The sequence below is a fragment of the Salvelinus namaycush genome, chromosome 8 (assembly GCF_016432855.1).
Source record: "Salvelinus namaycush isolate Seneca chromosome 8, SaNama_1.0, whole genome shotgun sequence".
In the NCBI taxonomy this organism is placed as follows: domain Eukaryota; kingdom Metazoa; phylum Chordata; class Actinopteri; order Salmoniformes; family Salmonidae; genus Salvelinus; species Salvelinus namaycush.
This window is the reverse complement of record NC_052314.1, coordinates 23180032-23206508: the sequence shown is the minus strand read 5'-3', so window position 1 is coordinate 23206508 and position 26477 is coordinate 23180032. Positions and strand designations below refer to the sequence as shown.

At 41.9% G+C, this 26477-nt stretch overlaps 1 protein-coding gene across 2 annotated transcripts; it reads left to right on the top strand.

Annotated features, from left to right (window-relative positions):
• The first annotated feature begins 13551 nt into the window (after positions 1-13551).
• On the top strand, positions 13552-21442 carry LOC120051838 (replication factor C subunit 4-like). 2 transcript variants are annotated; one of them, XM_038998721.1, is made up of 11 exons: positions 13552-13635; positions 13919-14037; positions 14354-14432; positions 17449-17528; positions 17664-17783; positions 19420-19563; positions 19739-19859; positions 19980-20105; positions 20231-20311; positions 20887-21004; positions 21114-21442. In XM_038998721.1, exons 2-11 carry the CDS (start codon positions 13925-13927, stop codon positions 21119-21121), a joined length of 990 nt encoding a protein of 329 aa, XP_038854649.1. In that variant the 5' UTR covers positions 13552-13635; positions 13919-13924; the 3' UTR covers positions 21122-21442. The 2 variants fall into 2 exon arrangements, with proteins under 2 accessions (XP_038854649.1, XP_038854648.1); XM_038998720.1 differs by having other exon boundaries at positions 20887-21000; positions 21114-21441.
• Positions 21443-26477: the final 5035 nt, after the last annotated feature.

Here is a 26477-nt window from a genome sequence, read left to right as displayed (position 1 = left end):
GCTCTATCCGTCCTCTCAAATGCTCCCTGGACCGTCACTTCTTCAGTTCTGAAGCCTACCCAGCCCTTACCCCCACCCTGCTCTGTCATCAACGAATGACAGAGCAGCCACATACTAGAAGCCCACACTGCATAGGACCAGTGCAGTAAGGCCAGGTTCTCCTAGTGTCACTGGCATCTGTCAGTCACTCCTACCTCTAGAAAATACACACACACTGCACACACATAGGGAGGGTGATGAATAGTATTGTATATGTGAGCTCTGAACAGCACCGTGCTGGTAGTAACGAGGTCCAGGATCACACACACTGAGTCAGATACCCACACAGTGTCTTTTATTGCTTCCTGCTACTGTAATGGGGCTCACACATATATATCTGCATGTCAACACAAGGTCACCCTATTTTTGAAAGATACATATTGGAATGCATCTGCTAATCCTCACAATCAATTTTTTATTCTCTCGTTATTGCAAGGACATAAATAACCAAGTCCAAATAGCATATACAGTATTTATTTCACATTCTATTTGACATAAACATGTTGATGAACAACCCTACCCTAACCATATAAATGATATAAAAATCTGTGGAAAAAGCTAGTTTCAGTGCCATTTAAAAAAAAAAAAAATCTCCCATTTTCTCCCCAATTTTCGTGGTATCCAATCGCTAGTAATTACTATCTTGTCTCATCGCTACAACTCCGGTACGGGCTCGGGAGAGACGAAGATCGAAAGCCATGCGTCCTCCGAAGCACAACACAACCAAGCCGCACTGCTTCTTAACACAGCGCGCCTCCAACCCGGAAGCCAGCCGCACCAATGTGTCGGAGGAAACACCGTGTACCTGGCCCCCTTGGTTAGCGCGCACTGCGCCCGGCCCGCCACAGGAGTCGCTGGAGCGCGATGAGACAAGGATATCCCTACCGGCCAAACCCTCCCTAACCCGGACGACGCTATGCCAATTGTGCGTCGCCCCACGGACCTCCCGGTCGCGGCCGGCTGCGACAGAGCCTGGGCGCGAACCCAGAGACTCTGGTGACGCAGCTAGCACTGCGATGCAGTGCCCTAGACCACTGCGCCACCCGGGAGGCCCTCAGTGCCATTTCAATTATAAATGTCGTCCCTAGTTCAGAGTTGTTGTGAACATCTGCACTATTACATTGTGGCAGTGAGCCCCACTTATCAGTGCAGGAGCAGAGCATGCATCAAAGCTCTCAACCGTGAGAAGCACTGAGGGTAGGAAATTGACTCAAAGATCAGGTATGCTATGACTGCACACAATATACTGCAACCCCTTGCGAGATAGATTAAGGATCTGGTAAAAAAAAAAAAAAAAAAAGAATCCGCAGTGCTATTGATCATGAATTGACACCGTAGCCTCTCACAAACAATGCCCTATCGGGGTGAGCAAACCTTCCCACCCACCTTCAGCGAGGAAAGGGTTACAGAGGTCAAGGTCACAGAAGGAGAATGGGGAGTAGTAATCCCCAGTACTCCCTCTGTCTGTCCTAGCCTTACCTGGCCTGACTTTTGTCTTCTACCTACATGCCCTCTGTTTTTCCAAGCCTGCTGTGAAGCTTGACCCTGCTGATCTGAGTTGATCTGAGGGCCACCCTGAGCCCTTGAAAACTGGAGCAGTAAGTCCATATTAGAGTTCGAAATTAGGCCAGACTCTTAAAATAGATTTATGACTCAATGGGCTATTGTTCCATTGTGTTACTGTGAGCACCACTCAAATACTGGCCAATGCCCAAAGGGGGCTGTGCGAAATAAGACAAACGTTTTCCAAAGAGCCCTTTTCACGTAAATGAGGGACAAATGGGAAGCAGTGTGAATACAGCCTACGTCATAACAACAAGGCTGGGCTGGCTGGGTAAACAAGACCAGAGCTGTTATGATACCAGGAAGATCTATGGCTGGAACACCTACCTAAACTTAAGAGGTTTAAATATGTTGACAACCTCTGAGTGAAACAAAATCCAACAGTCTATGATATGTCTACAGATTAAATGCACTCATTTATGATTCCACATAATCTAAAATCCAAAAATGGAGATAAAGTTGATGGCATTGTTGTGAGGGGATATGATTTCAGAAGTCAGAGGTGAGAAAGGAAGGCATCTGATCAGGACGTTTGAGATGATGAACACAAGGGCTGCTGTTCCAACAGGAGAGAGGATGACCTCCTGACCTTTCCATTGTTCACCTCTCTGCATATGGGATAGAATCTGGACTTTTTATAGATCTCCTTCTGTGCCAAGGAAGGCTTATGAATGGACTATCAGTATTACAGAAGGACATGGCACAGGCGCTCATGGTGACATTTGGTATTGATTTTGGAAGATAGCAATGGCCCTTTGGCTGCTAAGAGGATGAGGGGTGGGGACATAGATAAAGGGAGGGACAAAACAATGCTGCTTTCTATTTATCCATTTAACTCTTTATGATGTACATAGAGTCTCAATAGATTCATTGCTTACTGTAAGAGGATATAACTACTATAGCGCCAGAGTTACAAACAAAATGAATGACAGACAAGTAAGCCAACATTCATCCTGAGAGAAACCATAAACATGCTCACACAAAATACATAACGTCTAGGATCGAGGTCTGTGCTGTAGAGCCAGTGGAACATGTACATTGTCACTGATCACTTGGTGAGAATCTGCCAAGAATGGTTACTCATCTGTGGAAAGTATGTTTTAAACAAAATGCCTCTGAAAACCACAAAGTGATTACACTGACATTTTAATGCATTTTCCAGCCTTAGTGCCTTTACGATTCCCTGTCAGCTGCGTCTTTAGTCTGTGCTCATGTTTTGATGTGGTTGTATTTTCTGTTTATATAGGCCTATAGACTGTTTCATTTCCCTGTGTTCACCACATAGTATGTATCTGGGGCCAGCCTTGAGTAGCCAGACCATGCTAATCCTGTTAGTTCAATTAGCAACGGATGACCGATGCCACACATTTCCATTGTTCTACTCTACTAAATAGTACAGAAGGCAGCCTGAAATTAGGGTTACTGCTACACAGGGCCAAAATCTTTGCACACTATGAGGTTAAGAATGTAATATTTTCCTATATGATTTGGAGATTGAATTCTTCATATTAGATATCCTTGGGATGTGTTGTGGAGGATTGCCCTGTACACAAGAGGCATTGCACTACTGTAATTCCTCGGTTGCTAGAGGCAACAAAACATAACATACTTGTGCATCATCTTTTTTTCCTGAAAACTATTTGAAGGTCCATTTCAAGTAGGTATTTTCCTGTAAATATAATTTGTTTGGAAGAGCTGTGAGAGGACTATGGTCTGTAGTATGATCATTCTAATAATTCTGTTTAATAGAGGAGTCAGCCGCTTGAATTCTACATAATTTCTATCATGAATTATTCATAAAATCCATACGCCGTTACCCTAAATTACACAGCCTTCACACTCTGGCAACTATGATGTCACCTGCCACCAATGAGAGCTCAGATAAGGCTTGCATCTTTCGCTTTCTTTCTCTCTGAGTCATGGAGCCTGTTACAAGGTTTAACTGCAATAATATCTCTGATGTAGTGCTGCTGACATCAGCTGCCAAGCTCACCATTTCCCACACACGGCTTTTAATGTCAAATATGTGATTGAATCTGCACAGCTCTACATCCCTTACAGATGAACAGAGGGGTGTGTCTTTGATTTTAAATAAATCAATAGAGAATAAATGCCACTAGCAGAATAACATTACTATTGTCAGTCTCTTGTGTAGCAAGGAAATCATCTTCAGTATAGGGAAGCTCATTATGAACCTTTAATTAAAGGACACTGTGGGGACCATTAGGTCAGATTTGTATAATAAAGTGTTATGATGACACCAATCTATAACGCTCACCATATAACATGACACTGACAATGATTAAATTATGGTTAATGAGTAAAGGAGGAGGACCTCCAAGTCTATGGATGTGTTATGTGTAGGCCAAAGACCACCCTACGGGTGTGATAGTGAAAATAATTGGGGGTCTCTGATGAATTGGGGGGCGTGAGAGATGCAAACGGCAACACAGGAGAGGCCGTTTCCATAAATCAATAGGGCCAATGCACACAAGCCTGGGCTATCTCAGTTTCTATGGTAACTGGCTGTATGGTCCCCTCCCCAATAGATGGCTGCTGCCTGACTGCTTCACGAGAGCAGTGATAGAATACACTCCGTAACAATCTCCAGCGTGGCACAATAACCTACTTCCTCTGCCCAGCCTGGAAGACCCGGATGTAGAATATGGAATGAAGGAGAACAAGAGGAATTGAGAGAGGGGGAGATAGGAATCTAAAGAGATGTATACTAGGTTTTGCTGTCTTCTGTGGCTAATAACAATTGAGTATCATAAAATATGTAATGAAACCCATAGATACCGGTAAATACTGTATATCTATCTCCATGATGATACACATATTGGCTCTAAAATGTGGTTATAGTGATTTATAATTAAACTCATAATAAGAATAGGATGGGATTATCAGAGAATAGAAAAGTAATTTTCAATATATGACAATCATACTTTCTGATGACACCCACTCACTGTGATGTGCTGTGACAACTAGTTATTACACATCACACCAACCAGCATGGAATGACAAGTTTGACTGGAGTGGAACATGTTGCGTCCATTATAAATCTACACAAGAATAAAATATAAATCCACAAACCAGATCCCAATTTTGGGTGGCAGGTAGCCTAGCAGTTAAAGCATTGGGCCAGTAACCAAAAGGTTGCTGGTTCGAATCCCAGAGCAACCTGGTGAAAAATCGGTCAATGTGCCCTTGAGCAAGGCACTTAACCCTAATTGCTACTGTAAGTTGCTCTGGATAAGAGCGTCTGCTAAATGACTCAAATGTCAAATGTAAAAAATGTAAATGAGTAGTAGACAACAACATGCTACATGGTTATTTGTGTAAGGCTGACTCTGACCTTGAACTGTTTAAAATGTAAATTGTGTATAAATTGCAACAATTATGATCAGCCCAAACCTGACATTTCTATCCGTTTAAACCAAATATTCACACATGTATCTCTATAGTCAAGCATTTCATATCTAGGCATCTCTAAAGATGCTGTCTGGAATAGGGAGACCATGCAGGGAGCAGCTGCTGGGTATCCCCTTGGCTGATGGCTCATGGAGGGATAAAGACAGGACACTCACCGACATGTGTGATGACACAGCCCACACGTTGCTGGAACTCCTGCAGAGACATCTCATCTTCTATCAGCCAGCAGAGCATCTCAGGGTGTGGGCAGCATCTGCTCTCCTCTCTCCCCTCCTCTTCTCTTCGGTCCACTCTCCTTCGTCAATCCACTCCCTCACCGGAGCCTGAAGCACCCTCCTCACACAATGCCTCCCAGTCCGCAAGCACCTCTGAGGGATGATGTGAAAGAAGGGAAGCAACTTGAGGGTCTGAGGATACCTCTAACTCCACTGAAAATATCTCTTCACGTCAAAAATGACAATAGAATGCAGCATAGTATGTGTGCGTGTCATTAATAATGGATACTCACACACCCACACTCACTGGGTGAGCCAATCAGGAGGATTTCACGGTGCTTTCAGGCAGATGCTCGGCTTGCTGTAATAAAGGCTGAGTCAGACACCAGGAAGCAAATCAGAGAGCTGCTACCTGCCTTGGGGAGATAGGGGGCTAATGAATACACTAACACAAAACCTGGAGATATAGAGCCACTGGAACGGAGCTAAAGTACCTCATGGGCCATGACGAAAACTTTGTTTCAAGAAAATGATTTAATTCATTGTTATTATTATTAATAATTATGAAAATTATTATTGTCTAAATGGCAAACAATATAACAGAAATCCAATTATGATATTCAATAATATTATATCAATTTAAAATATAATATTGTAAGTAAAGGATTTGATTGTCATGTCATCCATTTTAATAATGGAAATATGTAGGCTGAAATTGGCTACTAGCATACAAAAACTAAATATGTGAATATGACTATTAATACACTTAGCATTACTATTGTAATGTCATGAAAGAAAGCATCATCAATAGGCTGTTTACCCTTCTTTTTGGTTTTGAAACCCCATCCAATAACCAGTGGCGGTTCTGGGGGGGGGGGCAGGGGGGGGCCAGTGCCCCTGTGACAACAATTTTGGACCCCCTTGTGGCCCCCCTAAATGTGGAGTATGAAATCATTTTTACATAACTAATTTTTGCTATCGTTCTTTTTTTACATCCGTTATTAGACAGTGGCAACGATGATGATTATGAACATGGTCTTTTGCCTGCTAATGCCTGCAATGCAGTGAGGAAAACGATGACAACAATAATGTCTAATGTAACTGGCCCCTCTAACAGTACAACTGGCCCCAGCTTGGCCCCCTCAGTTGAAATGGTCTACAACCGCCACTGCCAATAACAGCAACCCACCCCTCTACTATTCTGTCCCACATTTTGATGAAATCCAGCCAAGAGATGAAATGCAAGCCAAGAGCATTATCGTCTTACCACATGCCAGTGCTCTTGGGACCGTGGCGATTGCCTAGGAGATGAGCATTGAGAAACCGCCCAGCAGACATCTGCGCTCCCACTCCATTACCACTGGAGACAATCATGTGACGCATAGCTGGTCGTGACAGCTGGTCGTGACTGGTGATGAGAGGCATACAATAATATCAGAATGAAAATGTGTAGGCTATAGGCCTACATATTATTTTAACTTATTTCACCACTTATTTTTCATACATCATTCCTAGTACAACAGCAATGACCCTCCCTAGGGTCTATGAAGAAAAGATGGAGGAGAGGAAGCCGCTTCTGACTTTTGAAATGCTACTGTCACTCACCTCTCTGATTGTCGATTCAGTCAAGGTGACTAGAAGCAGCCTTGTTTTGGTTAATTGTGTAAATGAAGAACAGAAGAATAGTGCAATGCTGTCATGGCGACACGGTCGATGGTGGTTGGAACAGCGCGCTTGTTTGAAATGGAAAAGCATTGCGGTAGCTATTGATAAAGACGATCATCAAGGCGAAGCAGCTTCTTTACAAGTGGGATGCACTGTTGAGCTTTACATCCCGAGGGGTGCGTGCTGATTGTACAGAGTTTGTGGCAGCTGGTTAAATGGTGTCCCTTGAGAAGCCAAGAACAAGATGTATGTCAAGAGAAGTGCAGTATTATCAAAAGGAGACGTATACTTGGAATATGGAGGAGGAATGGAGGGAAAATGAGAGGCAGAGGAGGTCTAAGAGAGAGAGAGAGGAAGAGGGTGAGCTTGAGTCGGGTTAAAAATGGCGTAAAAAACAGAGATGGTTTGTTAAAGAAGAAAGGTAGAAAGTGCAAGCAGAGTGAGCAGAAGACAGGAGAAGAAATGGAAGTGAATGAGGGAAAAGTATCAGAGGTGGTAGGTGTGGTGAAGTTCTCTGAGCCCGAGGCTTGCACTGAGGGTCAGGATAAAGATGAGTCTGTGACAGTAGGAGTGAAGTTTTTGGACCTTTGCCTTTTGGCTGATCCATTTGTGGTTTCAGGGTGGGTGAAAACAGAGTTGGGTGCTGTGAAATCGGTGAGGGTAACCAGAAGTGGTCTTGTGATAATTGTTTGTGTTTCTGCTGGTTAGAGGGAGCAGGAGCTCCACGTTAACAGAATGGAGGCAAGAGATGTGAATTGTTTTGCTCTCTAGAAAAGGGCGCCATTGAAAGGAGTGATTGCTGGTGTAGTGGTAAATGTGAAAGTTGACCAACTGAAGGAGAAGATTCCCGGTGTTTGTGATGCTCGTCGTTTGGTGCGACGCAGATAGGGTGGAGTGAGTGGTGAAACAAAAGAGTTTGTTCTTTTGAGTTTTGATGTTGAGTCTTTTCCCAACAAAGTGATGTAAGGATATATAAGTTGTCCTATATGAGCTTTTGTGCCGAATACATTACATTGTTACACATGTCAAGCTTATGAGCATGTGGCAGCAGTGTGTAGGAGGGAGGTTCCTAGGTGTGAGAAGTGTGCAGAAGGACATGAGACAAAGGAATGTGTAGCATTGGGGAAAGTAGTGGTATGTGTTAATTGTAGAGGTGCCCATAGGGCTGGTTATCCGAAATGTCCGGTGCCAGAGAGGCAGGTTGAGGTTTCCAGGGTTAGAGTAGTGCAGAAGTTGTCATATGCTGAAGCAGTGAAGAAAGTAGAGGAAGACGGGTCAAGGGTGAGGGATCCTGAGAGGAGTGGTGTGAGTAGTAGATCTGTTCCAGTACAGAGGGATAGGCCGTCAAGTTATATATGTTTCAGTGAGATTGGATTTTTAGCATTTATAGCAATGGTTATCAACTACTGCAGGGATGGAACATAGGTCACAGAAAATTGAGGTTGTGGTGGCAGCTGCAGAGAGGTATTTGGGTGTGTGAGACTTGACGTCAGAAGAGTTACAGAGTGTGTTAAGTGGTGGTATCCCGTCCTTTCAGGCTGTTGGCCTGAAGTAGGACTAAATAGATTTAAATAGAGTACGGTGGTGTTTTATTTATTAATTACATTTTTTGTGAGTATTAGGTGGTAGGGTATTTGTTTATTTATTACATTTTTTTCAATCAAAGTATAAGGGAGTTATACTCCAGTCTTGTAGGTTGCGGTAATGGAACATTTATTGGATGCCAACCGCTGTTAAACCTCATCGAAGAAGAATAGCGCACTGGGTCTGGCAAAAGTGACCTGAATTGGTCTTCAGAGCAGGGTGCCTGCTAAAGGAGCTATGGTGCTTTCAAAACAACTGGGAACTCAGAAAAAAATGTCAAATCATGGCGTCAGTGATCTTTAAGTCGCAATGTCAGAGCTATATAACGATGGTCGAGTTTCTGACTTCAGAATTCAGAGTTGGATGACCATTCAAAACTATTTTTTTTAGCAAACTCAAATGTCCGACTTGGTAATAGGTTGTAGTTACAAACAGTGCAGTTGTCACGCCCTGACCTTATAGAGCCTTTTTATATCTCTATTTGGTTTGGTCAGGGTGTGATTTGGGGTGGGCATTCTATGTTCTGATTTCTATGTTTTTGTATTTCTATGTGTTGGCCGGGTATGGTTCTCAATCAGGGACAGCTGTCTATTGTTGTCTCTGATTGGGAATCATACTTAGGCAGCATTTTTCCCTTTTTTCATTGTGGGAAGTTGACTTTGTTAGTGGCACTATAGCCCTCGGAAGCTTCACGGTCGTTTATTTTGTTTCTTGTTTTGTTGGCGACATTCTAAAATAAAAGGAAATGTACGCTCACCACGCTGCACTTTGATCCACTTCTTTCGACGGCCGTGACAGCAGTGTTCAACGAATCAGCAAGTCAGAAATTTCTGCGTTTCCTAGTTCCGACTAGCATGTGAACGTGACATGAGAACATCCCCAAAAAACAATGTCAAATCATGACTTCAGTGATTTTCAGGTTGGAAAGTAGGCGCTCTAGAAATGACGCTTTCTAAACAACTGGGAACTCAGAAAAATATGAGGTCAAATCATGATGTCAGTGATCTTCAGGTCGGAAAGTCAGAGCTCTAGAAAGAGGCCCCGAGTTCCCGAATTGGAATTCAGAGCTGGATGACCGTTGAAATAGATTTTTCCCAGTCACAGCTAGTTTTTTTTCCATGAGTTCCCAGTTGTTTTGAATACTCGGAAGTCTGAGATATCCGAGTTCCCAGTTGCTTTGAACTCGACAAAAGATGCCAGAGTTCCTGATTTGGAATTCCTTGTCGGATGACCGTTAAATGATTTTTCCCAGTTGGCCATCGTTTTTGCTGAGTTCCCAGTTATTTTGAACGTAGCATTAGCCCTTGATCATGACTCCGAGTCTTTTCACACTTGGTTCCTTTTTTTGTGCAGAGTGTGAAAACTCCAAAGGAACTCAGACCCCTCAAAAAAGCCCCGAACCGAACTGAGACCATCTCGAGAGGTGGTCTGAGTTAAGTTTACTTGAATTCTTCGGTCCGTTCCCTTTTTTAGCGCAATGTGAACGCAAAGCTCCCCAAGTTCGCTTGTCATTACTCCTGCGCCACACACTTGATTACTGCAACACCGTTTCCTCTGCCATAAACACCCACTTACTTTGGTGCCACAAAAGAGAGAATATGATGTGCAGGTTTGGGGGAAAAAACCTTGTTTTTGGATATTATAGATGCACAGAAATTCCACAAAATGTGTGGCGTTTTGAGTGCAGATTATTTGTTTGCAATAATGTGATCTATAGGCTAAGAGAGATTCGTCAGTTGTTTATTCGATTGTGGGGTTTGAATAGTGTGAGAAGACAACATATTTGGTGAGAATCACAACATGGGGTAGAAAATCAATACTAGCCGCTTAAAGGGGCAGGAGCCTACATTTGGTGTATAATTTTTAATTACAGCATTATTTAACCTGCAGTTATTCTACTGCTATTTATTCTGTTATCAATCATATTTACATGTTAATAATGTATTATTATTACAATTATTATGTCTAATCTTTTAATTAAATGCAATCTATTATCTTCCAAAATGTAAGTAGGTATATCTAGCTGTCCGAACTTCTTATGGCTGCAATCCCGTTAACGGGATCGATATGACAACAGCCAGTGAAAGTGCAGGGCGCCAAATTCAAACAACAGAAATCTCATAATTAAAATTCCTCAAACATACATGTATTTTATACCATTTTAAAGTTAATCTTGTTGTTAATCCCACCAAAGTGTCCGATTTCAAATAGGCTTTACAGCGAAAGCACCACAAACGATTATGTTAGGTCACCGCCAAGTCACAGAAAAATTAAGCCATTTTTCTAGCCAAAGAGAGGAGTCATAAAAAGCACAAATAGAGATAAAATTAATCACTAACCTTTGATGATCTTCATCAGATGACACTCATAGGACTTCATGTTACACAATACATATATGTTTTGTTCGATAAAGTGCATATTTATATAAAAGAATCTCAGTATACATTGGCGCGTTATGTTCACTAGTTCCAAAAACATCCGGTGATATTGCAGAGAGCCACATCATTTTACAGAAATAGTCATTATAAATGTCGATGAAAATACAATTGTTAGACATGGAAATATAGATACACTTCTCCTTAATGCAACCGCTGTGTCAGATTTCAAAAAAGCTTTACGGAAAAAGCAAACCATGCAATAATCTGAGTACAGCTTTCAGACAACAAAGCAGCCAAAAAGATATCCGCCATATTGGGTAGTCAACAGAAGTCAGAAATAGCATTATAAATATTCACTTACCTTTGATAATCTTCATCAGAATGCACTCCCAGGAATCCCAGTTCCACATTAAATGTTTGATTTAGTTGGATAATGTCCATCATTTATGTCCAAAGAGCTACTTTTGTTCGCACGTTTGGTAAACAAATCCAAAGTCATGAAGCGCGTTCCCTAGTTGCAGACGAAATGTCAAAAAGTTCCGTTACTGTCCGTAGAAACATGTCAAACGATGTATGGAATCAATCTTTAGGATTTTTTTAACATAAAACGTCAATAATATTCCAACCGGAGAATTCCTATGTCTGTAGAAAAGCAATGGAACGAGAGCTAACTCTCTCGTGACCACGCCTCAGAGCCTGTGGCAATCTGCCAAACACCTGGCTCATTCCTCTCTCATTCGCCCCCACTTCACAGTAGAATCCTCAAACAAGTTTCTAAAGATGGTTGACATCTAGTGGAATCCTTAGGAAGTGCAACATAACCCATATCCCACTGTGTATTCAATAGGGACTGGGTTGAAAATCGACCAACCTCAGATTTCCCACTTCCTGTTTGGATTTCTTCTCAGGTTTTTGCCTGCCATATGAGTTCTGTTATACTCACAGACATCATTCAAACAGTTTTAGAAACTTCAGAGTGTTTTCTATCCAATACTAATAATAATATGCATATATTAGCAACTGGGACTGAGGAGCAGGCCGTTTACTCTGGGCACCTCTGGGCACCTTTCATCCAAGCTACTCAATACTGCCACTGCAACCATAAGAATGATGGAATGGCTTGTCCTGCACTTTGTAAAAACCCAGAGTCTATTGAGTGAATGTTGGAAAAAGTTATTGGTTCCTTTCTAAACATAGCAATGTGAATGCAAAGAGGACTCGGACCACAAAATAGGTGACGTGAACTGGCAAAAGAGTTGAATCCTCATTCAAATGCAAGGGCAGTGTGAATACAAAGATAATTGAGTTGTTTAGCTTTTTTCTACCCCAGAGTTCACTTTAAAGAGGACTGAGATTGGTTCTTTTAAAGAGGACTATGTAAAAACACCCTTAGTTCCATTACATTACACATAAGAGTCATTGGATGTAGCGTTGAGTTTTGTTAAAATCCCTGACGCTCAACCTAAACGTTAACACGTGTCACTTGGTATTGGAAGGATAAGGACTTTATCTTTCATTTCAGCGAGAAGTAATTTTCAAAAGATTAAATTGATGCACACCTTGTTAGGGTTACAGTGCTTGTTTACAGAAAACAGACAGAATACAAGAGGCAACCACCTGTGCTAATTAGCTATTTAGTATGCTCCGAAACACCTGTGTATGAGCATAATAAGTGTAGCGGAAGTGTAGTTTCATCAGACGGAGGCATCCACAGCTGTATGGCTCTGCAGCCTGTGCAAAACTGCTAGAGTAAGTGTATCTTTTTTATTTGAAGGATTTTTTCTCGTTGATAAAAGTTAAGAGCCATATGTTTCAAAAGCCGTATCACGAGTGATGATTATTGACATTTCTAAATGTTAAAACAGTGTTGGGATTGTATCCTACTTCACATTAGGCAATCGTGGGGGAAGCTAATGGCTGAGAACTATAGGGAGAAGGACTGCAAGGCAGAATGCTGCCTAGAGTTTTCGAGAGCTAGAGGAAGCTTGGATATGTGAGGTGTGCATTGAGAGCATTTGCTGTGGGGATTGTAAAAGATATGGCCACTTGTCAAATGTTTGCAGACGGGAGAAATATGTTATTAAAGAATCGGTGAATGGAAAATGTTGCAACTGTGGAGCAGATCATACTCCGGACTTCCTTGAGTCCCCCATTTGTGTGCAAGAGGTCGAGGTGTCAAGGATCAGGGCTGTACAGCAGATCTCCTATGTGGAGGCGGTGAAGGGGCAAGAGGCCACATACTGAAGAAGTGATCTGGATACACTCATTGTGAAGAAGGTGGATTTTGTAGCGTTTATAGCCACAGTTATTAATTGTACTGCACAAGAGTCCAAGAAGCTGGACAGAATTGTAGACAAAACGTTTTTGGGGCTCCAAGACTTCATGGCAGAAGCACTGCACGGACTACTGTCACCAGAAAATGTCCCGCCCTCACAGGATCCATCTGAGTCTGTGTAAGGACCTGATTTTTAATTTTAACAGAAAAACAAGTTGATTAGTTTAGCATTATTTCTGATAGTTTGTATGAATATTTTTACCACGCGTTATTTACTTTTTGCGGCTGTTTATTATCTACCCGCACAGTAGGTAGCGAACGCCATTATAATTATACCAGAGAAGAAGAATAACTCTCTGATTGGAGCGAAAAGATTGACGTCGTAGACGGAAAAGGGCGTCGCATCTTCATCAGGGCGGGAAATCTACCACACATGTCAACAACTAACACAGTTCGAATGTTAACGCATTTTATCTAGCTACAGGTAACTATTTCTTTATAACGGGGTAAAGTATTTTGTCGAGTAACTTTGTGTAAGTTCATTCTTATTACCAAAGCTTTATAGCAACTGATAATCAGTAGCTAACTTACTTGCAAACTGTTCTGGGATCTCGTTACAGTAGGGATCTCGCTAAGTGGTGGTTGTTATTGTTTAGCCAGCTAGGTAGCTAGCTTGCTTGTCAAAGAAAGAGAACGTCGCCCTCTTTGACACGCAAGTATTGCTCAGTGACTAATGGGCAGTGGTCTGTTTTCTAAATCTTATTTAGAGAGCCATGCAGGCGTTTTTGAAAGGAACATCTACTCAAGGCACCAGACCTCTGAAAGAGAAAGGTGCCGGGACCAGTGGAGAGAAGAAGCAGAAGTCTGTCCCCTGGGTTGAGAAATAGTAAGTTCAATTTCTCCGCGGCTGTAATGTAAGCCCTTGTGAATCTTCCTTCATAAAATGAAAATCCAGACACACAATGAACAGTTGCTATTCTTCCCTTAAACTGCCAGGTCGCAGTTGTAAATGAGAACTTGTTCTCATCTGGCCTAACATTACCTGGTTAAATAAAGGTGAACAAATAATAATAATAATTAATGCAGCGGCAGGGAAATATCTTGATGATAAGTAACGTTAGCTTGCTATGTTTAGTCAGAAAGAAAACCCTGCGTTAATATGATCAACTGCACACTGAAATCCATTGTTTGACTGTTTACAGTAGACCAAAATGTATGGAAGAGGTGGCGTTTCAAGAGGAGGTGGTTGCTGTGCTGAAGAAGACTATAGAGGGCGCTGATGTAAGTACCCTCTTCAGATCCATGAGAGTGACTACTCATATGTCTAGGGTAAATACTGTCTGCTGGGGGTTCTGTTTGAATATTACATATGCCCAGAGTGGATGAAAACGCACTTTGGTGATGACATTTCACTACCTTATGTTATAAAATACGTTTTACGAAGACAAATATGATTCTTCATGTTCTGAATCGTTCAGTGGGGTCTTTCTCTAACACATCATTACCATTATATCCAAAATGTTGGATTTTGTAACCTTATACAGTTGAAGTCGGAAGTTTACATACACCTTAGCCAAATGCATTTAAACTCAGTTTTTCACAATTCCTGACATTTAATCTGACATTTATTTCAGCTTTTATTTATTTCATCACATTCCCAGTCGGTCAGAAGTTTACATACACATAATTAGTATTTGGTAGCATTGCCTTTAAAGTGTTTAACTTGGGTCACACATTTCAGGTAGCCTTCCACAAGCTTCCCACAATAAGTTCGGTGAATTTTGGCCCATTCCTCCTGACAGAGCTGGTGTAGCTGAGTCAGGTTTGTAGGTCTTCTTGCTCGCACAAGCTTTTTCAGTTCTGCCCCCAAATTTTCTATTGGGTTGAGGTCAGGGCTTTGTGATGTCCTCTCCAATACCTTGACATTGTTGTCCTTAAGCCATTTTGCCACAACTTTGGAAGTATGCTTGGGGTCATTGTCCATTTGGAAGACCTATTTGCGACCAAGCTTTAACTTCCTGACTGATGTCTTGAGATGTTGCCTCAATATATCCACATACTTTTCCATCCTCATGATGCCATCTATTTTGTGAAGTGCACCAATCCCTCCTGCAGCAAAGCACCCCCACAACATGATGCTGCCACCTCCATGCTTCATGGTTGGGATGGTGTTCTTCGGCTTGCAAGCCTCCCCTTTTTTCCTCCAAACATAACGATGGTCATTATGGCCAAACAGTTCTATTTTTGTTTCATCAGACCAGAGGAAATTTCTCCAAAAAGTACGATCTTTGTCCCCATGTGCAGTTGCAAACCGTAGTCTGGCTTTTTTATGCCGGTTTTGGAGCAGTGGCTCCTTCCTTACTGAGTGGCCTTTCAGGTTATGTCAATATAGGACTCGTTTTACTGTGGATATAGATACTTTTGTACCTGTTTCCTCCAGCATCTTCACAGGGTCCTTTGCTGTTGTTCTGGGATTGATTTGCACTTTTCGCACCAAAGTATGTTCATCTCTAGGAGACAGAACAGATTTCGATCTTGCAATCTTCTGGTTACTAGTCCAATGCTCTAACCACTAGGCTACCTGCCGCCCCAACTTCCGACTTCAACTGTACATCCGATAATAAGCGTTGAGCTTTGTTGACAGAGCATTTCAGCTTAATCACCAAAACTTTTGATGATTTTACATTTTGTGGTCGTTGTCTTCAAGTTGTTTCACAAATGGCAAAATTAGCATGACATGAGCTGAATTAAATGTAAAAGGCTTTGAAAATTAAAAGCTTGAGGTACACTCAGTGCTCTGACATTTCACAGATGTTTTTTGTGAGTAGTATTGGAGAAAGAACAGGAACTTCGTATTAATATGAACTGCGTATACTAAAATATGAAAATACTACATATCTTGTTCCAAATCGATATATATCTTATAGGAGTGTAACGGTACACATATTAGTAACGAACCATTCTATTTGGGGACCTCTGTTCGGTCCGCACTGTGAACCCGAATGGATGAATAAATAGATAAAACATCTAAACTGCAGTGTATACCTCTTTTTAGTACTGTAAAGCTGAGCTTAAAAAACATTGTAGGCTATTCCGTTAAAACATCTCGAGCCTATGTGCACGTTGTAATTATAATCACAATTGCTTCATTTCATACTTTCCTTTTGGGAGGCGCAGCCGGAAACTGGTTCTCTACGATTGTGAGTGGTGGGGTCGATAAACAAGAATTGGAGGTTCCTCATCATTTAAATCTCCACTTTGGGACCATTTTGGCTTCCCAGTAGAAGCAAAAATGTATTTAACTTAGTAGGAAAGCAACTAAATGTATTGAATTTATTGGAACATTAATTAATTTGACGATGATGATAACACATGAACAAAATGGATAAGTAATTCTTATTTTCCTTCAACTTTTTGAAGAGGCAACGGTGCGGGAATGCCCCTGTCTGTGTGTGCGTTTTGTCTGCCACGGTGTAGCCCTTAGCGATTATGTTAATAACAACAGTCTTCTGGTAGATGGGAAGGCTTTCCCAAAAACCTTCTCAAATAAATGTTAACTACAAAGTAGCCTATGCATACATGACAGAATGATATCATGATTATTTGCCTTCCTCACTCCAGTGGTGATTTGCGATCACGTGGGCTACAGAAACACTGCTAACCAAGCAAGGCTCATGCTGGTGTTCACCTAAATTTAATGGTATATCTACACTCAAAAATGTACATTTCTTATATTTTTCCCAGACCTCAAATGGTCTCCTGATGTGGTTTAAGCATTGTGAACATAGAACCTGACATTTTGTGTCATTTCTGAGTGTGAAACCCTGACAAACAGGGAAAAATCTGAAACCTGGAAAAATGGAATTAGGCAAAAAATATACATATTTGTATAATTTAATAAGGCCCTACATTATGGCTCATGATATATTCCTGAGTTAGTTTTACATCTTTTGCCAAAACAAAAATGAACTACAGTAACTGTTGCCATTTCATTTTCCTGCTGAACCGACCCACGACCCCAAAACCACAATATGTACTGAACCGTGGGTTTGAACTGTTACCACTTTACTATCTTACCTCTATTGTTTCATGTTTTCTGGATTTGAGAAGATGAGTTCAATGCTAAGCCTGTCAGGTAGCCTTAATTCTCACAACAGCATCCAGCCTAGCTGACACAATGCTATTTTCCTGGTTTTATGACAAACATTTATCTGGCCTCCATTGATTTAGTCGTGCTAATTTTGACCATCATACAATGGTAAAAACTCCCCCCAAAATTATATAATCTCCGTTGCAGCTCCCCAATCTGCTGTTCTATGGACCACCTGGAACAGGAAAGACGTCCACCATCCTGGCTGCAGCCAGGGAACTTTATGGGTGAGAGTGACTCACCGGCTTTACAGATTACTGCATGCCAATTCCCAATTTATGCAGACACTGCGTTTGTGGGTTTCAGCTGTACAGTGCTTGTATACACCACAGTCAGTTTTCCCTGTCTGTTCCTCTCCACAGGCCAGAGCTGTACCGACAGAGAGTCCTGGAGCTGAACGCCTCTGATGAGAGAGGGATTCAGGTGGTCAGAGAGAAAGTCAAGAGATTTGCCCAGCTGACTGTAGCAGGACACCGCACTGAGCAAGTACAAGTTTCCTTAACCCTTTACACTCTTGTACCTGTATACGGGTTAAAAATGTCATATTTGGGCACTGATAAACAGCCTAAATTGAAACGCAGTCGCTGTACAGTGTTAAAAAGAAAAATACTATTGCAACCTCTGCAATAAGGAATTGAGACTAAAAGCTTGAAGTGTTTAAAAAGCTTGAAGTGTTTAATACCAAGGATACAGTCAGCTGAGTGCATACATTTAGAAAGTTCACAACACATCTTATACTCTTCCCTCCTTTTGGTCACCCCCCTCTTGTAGGTGTCACCTCCCCAGCTATACATTTTATGACCCCAATGAGTTTCCCTCTGGCTCTCCTGTGGAATGTCCATGGTCCGCTCTTTGTTTAGCTAGATGTCAGAATCCCCATCCATCTTCTGTTCTGGGCCTGACCCTGCTCTCTGATCCTGGGCAATTGCCTCTTATCTGATTAGGTCAACATTTCTAAATTAGCGTACACACAGTTTCATGGCCTAAACTCCATTAATACTCACAGTAATCATTCACTACACAGGATACAAACAAACTGTAGTTTAACATAAAACATGTTACATTTTGACAGAATCCATCAACAGTAACATGCTATACATGACGTCAGAGCTCTGGCTCTGCGCTTCACAGCTCTGTATGGGTTTTGACGGACAGCCGTTCTGAACTTGAGCACATCCCTCCTGCTAATTTGCCAACTTTTACGAAAAAATGTTTTGTTTGAGTGTGGGAAATGCTGTAAATTTAAGAGGACTATGTATTTTGAAAGATGAGACGTTGAGGATTATAATAAATATCTCTGATGTCAAACAAGCAAACGAAATACCAAATGTGCACTTGACACATTCCAAATCATAACACTCATGTCATATACAGTGTCAACTTTTATGATCACTGTTTGATGTACAGTTACAAGGGGTGATTGTCAGGGGGCGGGAACATAATTACAAATAATTTATAGACTGCAAATTGACCGCAAGAAGCCCAAACAGATGACTAAAACATAATCACTTCAAACCTTGCGTACATGTATATACATTTACATACAGTATATCTTTATATTATGCGTGGTAATACTTTGGAACAGTTTTTTTATATATAAAAATCACTTGGAGCTGATTTGCTGGTCTTTTTACAGTTTTATTTTCAACAAATAAAAAAGGTAAATATTTATTTTGCTCAAATTGGGGGGCAAAATAAAAATCACCTTTAAGAATTTTATTGATTTCATTATCAACTAAAAATACATGTAAAAGGCATGAAATCAACAGTGTAATGTTTGGATTCAGTCTTGTCAGGTGAACTGTTGTCCTCACCTTTGGTCTAATAATTTTGCCATAATCTCTAAACTGTTCCCTTACAATTGCTACCATTTATAATGCATATATTTCTTCTGTAAGAAACATTTCAATTTAGCCCTATCCATATAGGCCAATTTCCACAAGTGTAAAGGGTTACCCTTCATTACACACACACACACACACACACACCGCAAGCTCAATCTACACAACAGATCAGATCATATAATGCATGCCCTTTCCTTACCCCATATAACTGTCAGCATCTTGTTCATGTTAAATGATGATATTAAAGTTTCTTTCCCTTCCTTACCTCTGACAGTGGGAAACCATGCCCACCCTTTAAGATCATCATCCTGGATGAGGCTGACTCAATGACCAACGCTGCTCAGGCTGCTCTCAGACGCACCATGGAGAAGGAGTCCCGGACCACCCGCTTCTGTCTCATCTGCAACTATGTCAGCAGGTCAATTGGGTTTCAGACTCCAAGAGGCACACTAGAATACGACATTAATATTGGGGGTTGGTTTGGGAGTCCATTACATAACAATACAAACTCTTTAAGACACTTTACAACATGCTGTAATAAATGTTAAATCTGTTGCTAAGCTAACTCAACTTGAATGTGATTTGATTTTCAGGATTATTGAGCCCTTGACATCCAGATGCTCTAAATTCCGCTTCAAACCTCTGGCCAATCAGGTCCAAGAAGAGCGCCTGCTAGAAATCTGTTACAAGGAGAATCTCAAGTACTCGAAGGAGGTGAGGACTGCAAACTGGCAACTGTCTTTGAAATAATATTTTTCCAAAGAAATGCTCTGTACACACCTTTTTACTTAAATTAATCATCTTCCATTATCCTTAAATTCTGTTTTCCTGTAGGGAATTGCAGCGTTGGTGAAGGTTTCAGAGGGGGATCTGAGAAAAGCCATAACCTTTCTTCAAAGTGCTGCACAGCTGAACACAGATAATGAGATCACGGAGAGCGCGGTCATAGAGATAGCAGGGGTGAGTGCTTTAACCGTATTACACTCAACATCAGTAATAGTTACCTGTTTTATGCACTGTGTGCAATCCTGTCAAAGGAGAGGTATCAAACGTTTGCTGACCATGCTCACGTTCATCTTTTTAAGGTTGTTCCCCCCAAGATGATCGACAATTTGCTTAAAATCTGTTACAAGGGCACATTTGAAAAACTAGAGATTGCTGTTTGGGTATGTACATTGGTTTTCTATTGCTCCTTCAATACATATGGAAGAACATGAAGAACTCCTTTCCATGACAGACTGACCAGGGTAAAGCTATGATCCCTTATTGATGTCACTTGTTAAATCCACTTCAATCAGTGTAGATGAAGGTGAGGAGGACAGGTTAAAGAATGATTTTTAAGCCTTGAGACAATTGAGACATGGATTGTGAATGGGAAAGACTAATATTTAAGTGCCTTTGAACAGGGTATGGTAGTAGGTGCCAGGTGCACCGGTTTGTGTTAACCCCAGCAGCTTTGCAGTTCTTTTCACGCTCAACAGTTTCCCGCGTGTAATAAAGAATGTTCCACCAGCCAAAGGACATCCAGCTAACTTGACACAACTGTGGGAAGCATTGGAAACAACATGGGACAGCATCACTGTAGAATGCTTTCAACACCTTGTAGAGTCCATGTCTCAACGAATTGAAGCTGTTCTGAGGGCAAAAGGGGGTGGTGCAACACAATATTAGGAAGGTGTTCTTAATGTTTCGTATACTGCTCTCTACCAGACTATTCACCAGGCCATTCTGCCTCTTACAGAACATGGTAGATGAAGGCTATGCCGCCACACAGATCATCAACCAGCTACACGAAGCCATCATAGAGGAAGAGCTGGATGACAAGCAGAAGTCTGCCATCACGGAAAAGATGGCAGTAGGTGTTTCAAAAGGGCATAACTTGCATTGTGGTAATATTATTCTTTCAATAATGTTGTGATTACGATGCCTACAGTAGTAGTAACTTATTGATTTTTCTTCCACTTCCAGGTGGTTGATAAGTGTCTAGTGGATGGTGCAGATGAGTACCTGCAGATGCTGAGTCTGTGTTCTGTGATCTTGCAGCAAGCCACCCAGAGTAACTGACTCTACAACCTCGCCTCTCTTTATGAACCATTCCTCTATGTTTACATCCTAACCAACTGCTTTTTTTGATACATGTTTTTACTCATTAATCTAAATGTTTTCCTTTAAATAATGTATTTGTTAATCAATGCGGTCATACTTCAGGGGTCAGTTTCATTAAAAAGTACTGTGATTTCACATCTGGGTTTTGAGTCAGTTAGGAAAAAAACACATGTAACCATATTTTATAAATAAAAAAAGATATGGATGCTTCTTTGCAGATATGCACATACTGCCCATAATATGCATCATAATCTCACATCAATGCATTTTAAAAGTATGATTACAGATGTAACAGATCAACATTGTCAGTTTAGTGTAGTTCATAGGTTAACTGCTTCAGCACGGCGAGCGTCTGCCAGGTCTGGTGTATGTGTACTGCCCTGTTTCTTCGATTCTGGTACAGTAGCTGATGGAGGTAGCCACATTTGAGTCATCCAGACATGCAGCAGCTACATCGCAAGGTTGAGAAAGGCCTTGCCTCGTCTCTTTGAGCCACTTCTCCATACAGGGATCACTATTCATCTCACAAATATTGCGTAGGATGACTGCGGCATGCCTGGGCCAGCACAGGGATCAGGGCAGCTTGGCAGTTGTTGCGCTTCAAGCACTACCAGCAGGCTTTCAGGCACGAGAAGGTAGCCTCAATAGGTGTTTGTGCTCAGATGAGCATTGAATGTTGCTGAGGTGTTCGTTGAAGTGACTCTGGATAACATTTGAGCATCCAGCTCTGTAAAGGGAAGGCTGCATCACCCAACAGCGCATAGCCGAGAGGTTGTCCCATGAGTTTGTGAGGTGTCCGTGGTGACAACCACCCTTCTCACCAAATCCATAGTTCAGAGCCCTGCAGCATGGTTGCATCACCAGTGCTGCCTTAAAGCCTACACGAAAGTCCCAGAATGGACCATGTCCATTCATACTGCACCAACGTGGAGGGTTATCCATTGCTGTTTGACATTGATATTTCACAGAAATGTGAAGGGAATTAATGACACCCGCACAATGAGAGAAACCCCACTGTGTTGAACATGGCAGCAATTTCCTCCAGCTCCTGTTCACTTGGCTGATGAATGAGTGGCTTCAGTACTGTCACAACAATATTGTATAAATGTGATTACTGTGGGGCTGTTCGTGCCAAGTAGGTCACGATAGAGTCAAAGTTGGTGGCAAACCATAACTTGCCACACGTTTATCCAGGTAGGGTCTTTTACTTCTGGTCTGAGCTTGTCACAGAGTTGGTGGAATGTGTCGAGCCAGTCTTGAGGCTGGAACTTCATCACAACCCTCTCCCGCCAGTCTGACAGGATCTGCAGGTGAGTAGTCGTGAGGGTGGTGGTCTTGAGGGAGCTTGGTGGTGGCTGAAACTAGAATAGATATATATACACTGCTCAAAAAAATAAAGGGAACACTTAAACAACACAATGTAACTCCAAGTCAATCACACTTCTGTGAAATCAAACTGTCCACTTAGGAAGCAACACTGATTGACAATACATTTCACATGCTGTTGTGCAAATGGAATAGACAAAAGGTGGAAATTATAGGCAATTAGCAAGACACCAACCCAATAAAGGAGTGATTCTGCAGGTGGTGACCACAGACCACTTCTCAGTTCCTATGCTTCCTGGCTGATGTTTTGGTCACTTTTGAATGCTGGCGGTGCTCTCACTCTAGTGGTAGCATGAGACGGAGTCTACAACCCACACAAGTGGCTCAGGTAGTGCAGCTCATCCAGGATGGCACATCAATGCGAGCTGTGGCAAGAAGGTTTGCTGTGTCTGTCAGCGTAGTGTCCAGAGCATGGAGGCGCTACCAGGAGACAGGCCAGTACATCAGGAGACGTGGAGGAGGCCGTAGGAGGGCAACAACCCAGCAGCAGGACCGCTACCTCCGCCTTTGAGCAGGAGGAGCACTGCCAGAGCCCTGCAAAATGACCTCCAGCAGGCCACAAATGTGCATGTGTCAGCATATGGTCTCACAAGGGCTCTGAGGATCTCATCCCGGTACCTAATGGCAGTCAGGCTACCTCTGGCGAGCACATGGAGGGCTGTGCGGCCCCCCAAAGAAATGCCACCCCACACCATGACTGACCCACCGCCAAACCGGTCATGCTGGAGGATGTTGCAGGCAGCAGAACGTTCTCCACGGCGTCTCCAGACTCTGTCACGTCTGTCACATGTGCTCATGTGCAGAGTGTGAACCTGCTTTCATCTGTGAAGAGCACAGGGCGCCAATGGCGAATTTGCCAATCTTGGTGTTCTCTGGCAAATGCCAAACGTCCTGCACGGTGTTGGGCTGTAAGCACAACCCCCACCTGTGGACGTCGGGCCCTCATACCACCCTCATGGAGTCTGTTTCTGACCGTTTGAGCAGACACATGCACATTTGTGGCCTGCTGGAGGTCATTTTGCAGGGCTCTGGCAGTGCTCCTCCTGCTCAAAGGCGGAGGTAGCGGTCCTGCTGCTGGGTTGTTGCCCTCCTACGGCCTCCTCCACGTCTCCTGATGTACTGGCCTGTCTCCTGGTAGCGCCTCCATGCTCTGGACACTACGCTGACAGACACAGCAAACCTTCTTGCCACAGCTCGCATTGATGTGCCATCCTGGATGAGCTGCACTACCTGAGCCACTTGTGTGGGTTGTAGACTCCGTCTCATGCTACCACTAGAGTGAGAGCACCGCCAGCATTCAAAAGTGACCAAAACATCAGCCAGGAAGCATAGGAACTGAGAAGTGGTCTGTGGTCACCACCTGCAGAATCACTCCTTTATTGGGTTGGTGTCTTGCTAATTGCCTATAATTTCCACCTTTTGTCTATTCCATTTGCACAACAGCATGTGAAATTTATTGTCAGTGTTGCTTCCTAAGTGGACAGTTTGATTTCACAGAAGTGTGATTGACTTGGAGTTACATTGTGTTGTTTAAGTGTTCCCTTTATTTTTTTGAGCAGTGTATATAGATATCAGTTAAATATTTGAATTCCGACTTTTTATTTAATCACCTATTTGATTCTGCCTTTGAAATACTGCATGCATTCTCTTGATACAGACACGTGATATGTCAATTTCTGACTGCACTGTATGTAGACGCCTCTTCATTTTGTTGAGGATATAGCTACATTTTATGTCTGAAATGACGTTCGATTTCCGTTTATCCATGATAGGGAATCTTTCTGAGATGTTATGATAAGGAAGGTGCGTCTCTGCTAACTTTTAGGTGGTGCAATGATGACCGTACCAAAAGGAGAAAAGATTTGTTTGAAAGGGCACTGGAACACTGGTTCTCCATTTACCTGTCATGATTAATAAATTATTATTTAATTTGTGCCATTGCACAGAAGGTGATGCACAACCTAATGCCCAAAAACTCCCCAATGTCCTCTCCCAGCAGCATTGTGACAGGTTCAACACGTCCCGTGCAGGGGCCAACTGGAGCATCAACTTTCACAGGATTAATCATTGTACAGTATGTCACTTTAACATCCTATCTTGTGAATTATGATGGGTAACTCCATTTGAATTCAATCACTTTTTGAAAGCACCCCTTTTGATTTGAACAAAAACTTCCATACATATTTGCCTATTGTAGAAGTGCTCAGAAAGTGACTTGTTGGACCTGAATGCCAAAACATTCAAGGGATAAAGGTGCTCAAAGTTGACCTATTTTGCATACCCCACCATATTATAAGACATACATAGTCTTAATCACTGGAAAATATAAGTTAACAGTTGGGATTGATACAAACAGCGTTGTCGAACTATTTTATAATTTCTTTAAAATAATGCTTTTAATCTTAAATGTCCAAGGCAACAGTAAACATATTGTCCCCCACGAATGATGCAGCTTGCCCACCCCCTCCCTTGAGCCAATTGAGATATCGCATGTGAGAGAGTTTCTATCTACAAGCCATCAGACTGCTGAACATTTGAACTGGACTGACCACCTGCTCTGATTCTCTGCACTTTAGCACACATGCACTCAGACACACCTGCACAGACATACACACATATATACATTCATGCTACACACACATTACAACTGTTGCTTGCTACCAGATTTAATATGCTGCTCAGTTTATACACTGTTTATATGCTTTTCAGTTATTGTGTGTGACCACCGATTATCCATTATATTGACCAGATACTCAAGTCGGCGCTCTATGGTAGGCAGTTAGCTTGGGTACCAGTCCAGGGTTTTAAATTCACATAAACTTGCCAGTGACACACACACTGGGTTAGTACCAAGTGAAAACTACTGGCCCAAATGAGAAAATTACTGGCCCGGCCAAAATCACAGGAAAGTGAATTATGCATTCAGAATTTCAATTGTGGGTGATTTAATGTTTCATTTTCAGTTTGGGCAAGTACCTTTTTATATAGCCAACCATAAAATCGGATATTTACACTGATTGTTTGGAAAACAAACCCCCCCCCCCCCTCTCAATGATGACATTGAGCCTATATTAAACCGTTTAATATGTAATATTCCCCTCAAGAAATCATCCCAATAACATATTGATGAAAAGCATTATCTTTAGGTACATGGTCCATATTATCAGGCAGGTGTGTCTGATGCAGCATTTTGGCTACATGGCTGAAGCATGGGGTTACTCCTTTGCATTGTTTACCACAATGGGCTTTATCTTTAGCTAGATCCGACTCTAAATATGATTTTGTTGCTTGTTTAATGTCCTAAAAAAAACTCCCAGTGGCACTAATAAAATCATGTGATTTATACAGTGTTTATCAGTACAGTGTAATTGTGTGATTTTTACAATGAATTGAGTATAGGCCTACCGCTTATGCCTTCGAATGGCTGAAGCGCTTCACGTGGTTACTTTTTTCAAATTCTCATGCCAGACACTTGATATTGTAAAACGCTGCCCTCTTGTGCAAAAATGTATGAATTGTTGTGGAGAAATAAATCACTGCTCTTTTCAATAATTGTCTTCAAAACTGTTGCATTTTACTGAGAATGCATTTAGGAATGTTGTGCAGTGACTGTGCTTATAGGAAACACATTTCTTTCTGCACAGCAATCAGCTGTGTGCTCTTGCCACCTAACAGTTGATATTCAGCCATAGCTGCATGAAGTATGGGTGCTGCATCACCCTCTGAAAAATCTGAATCTTAAAATATATATATCATATATTTTTTTAAAGAAAATATGATATATGTACTGAACAAAAATATAAATGCAACATACAACAATTTTGAAGATTTGACTGAGTT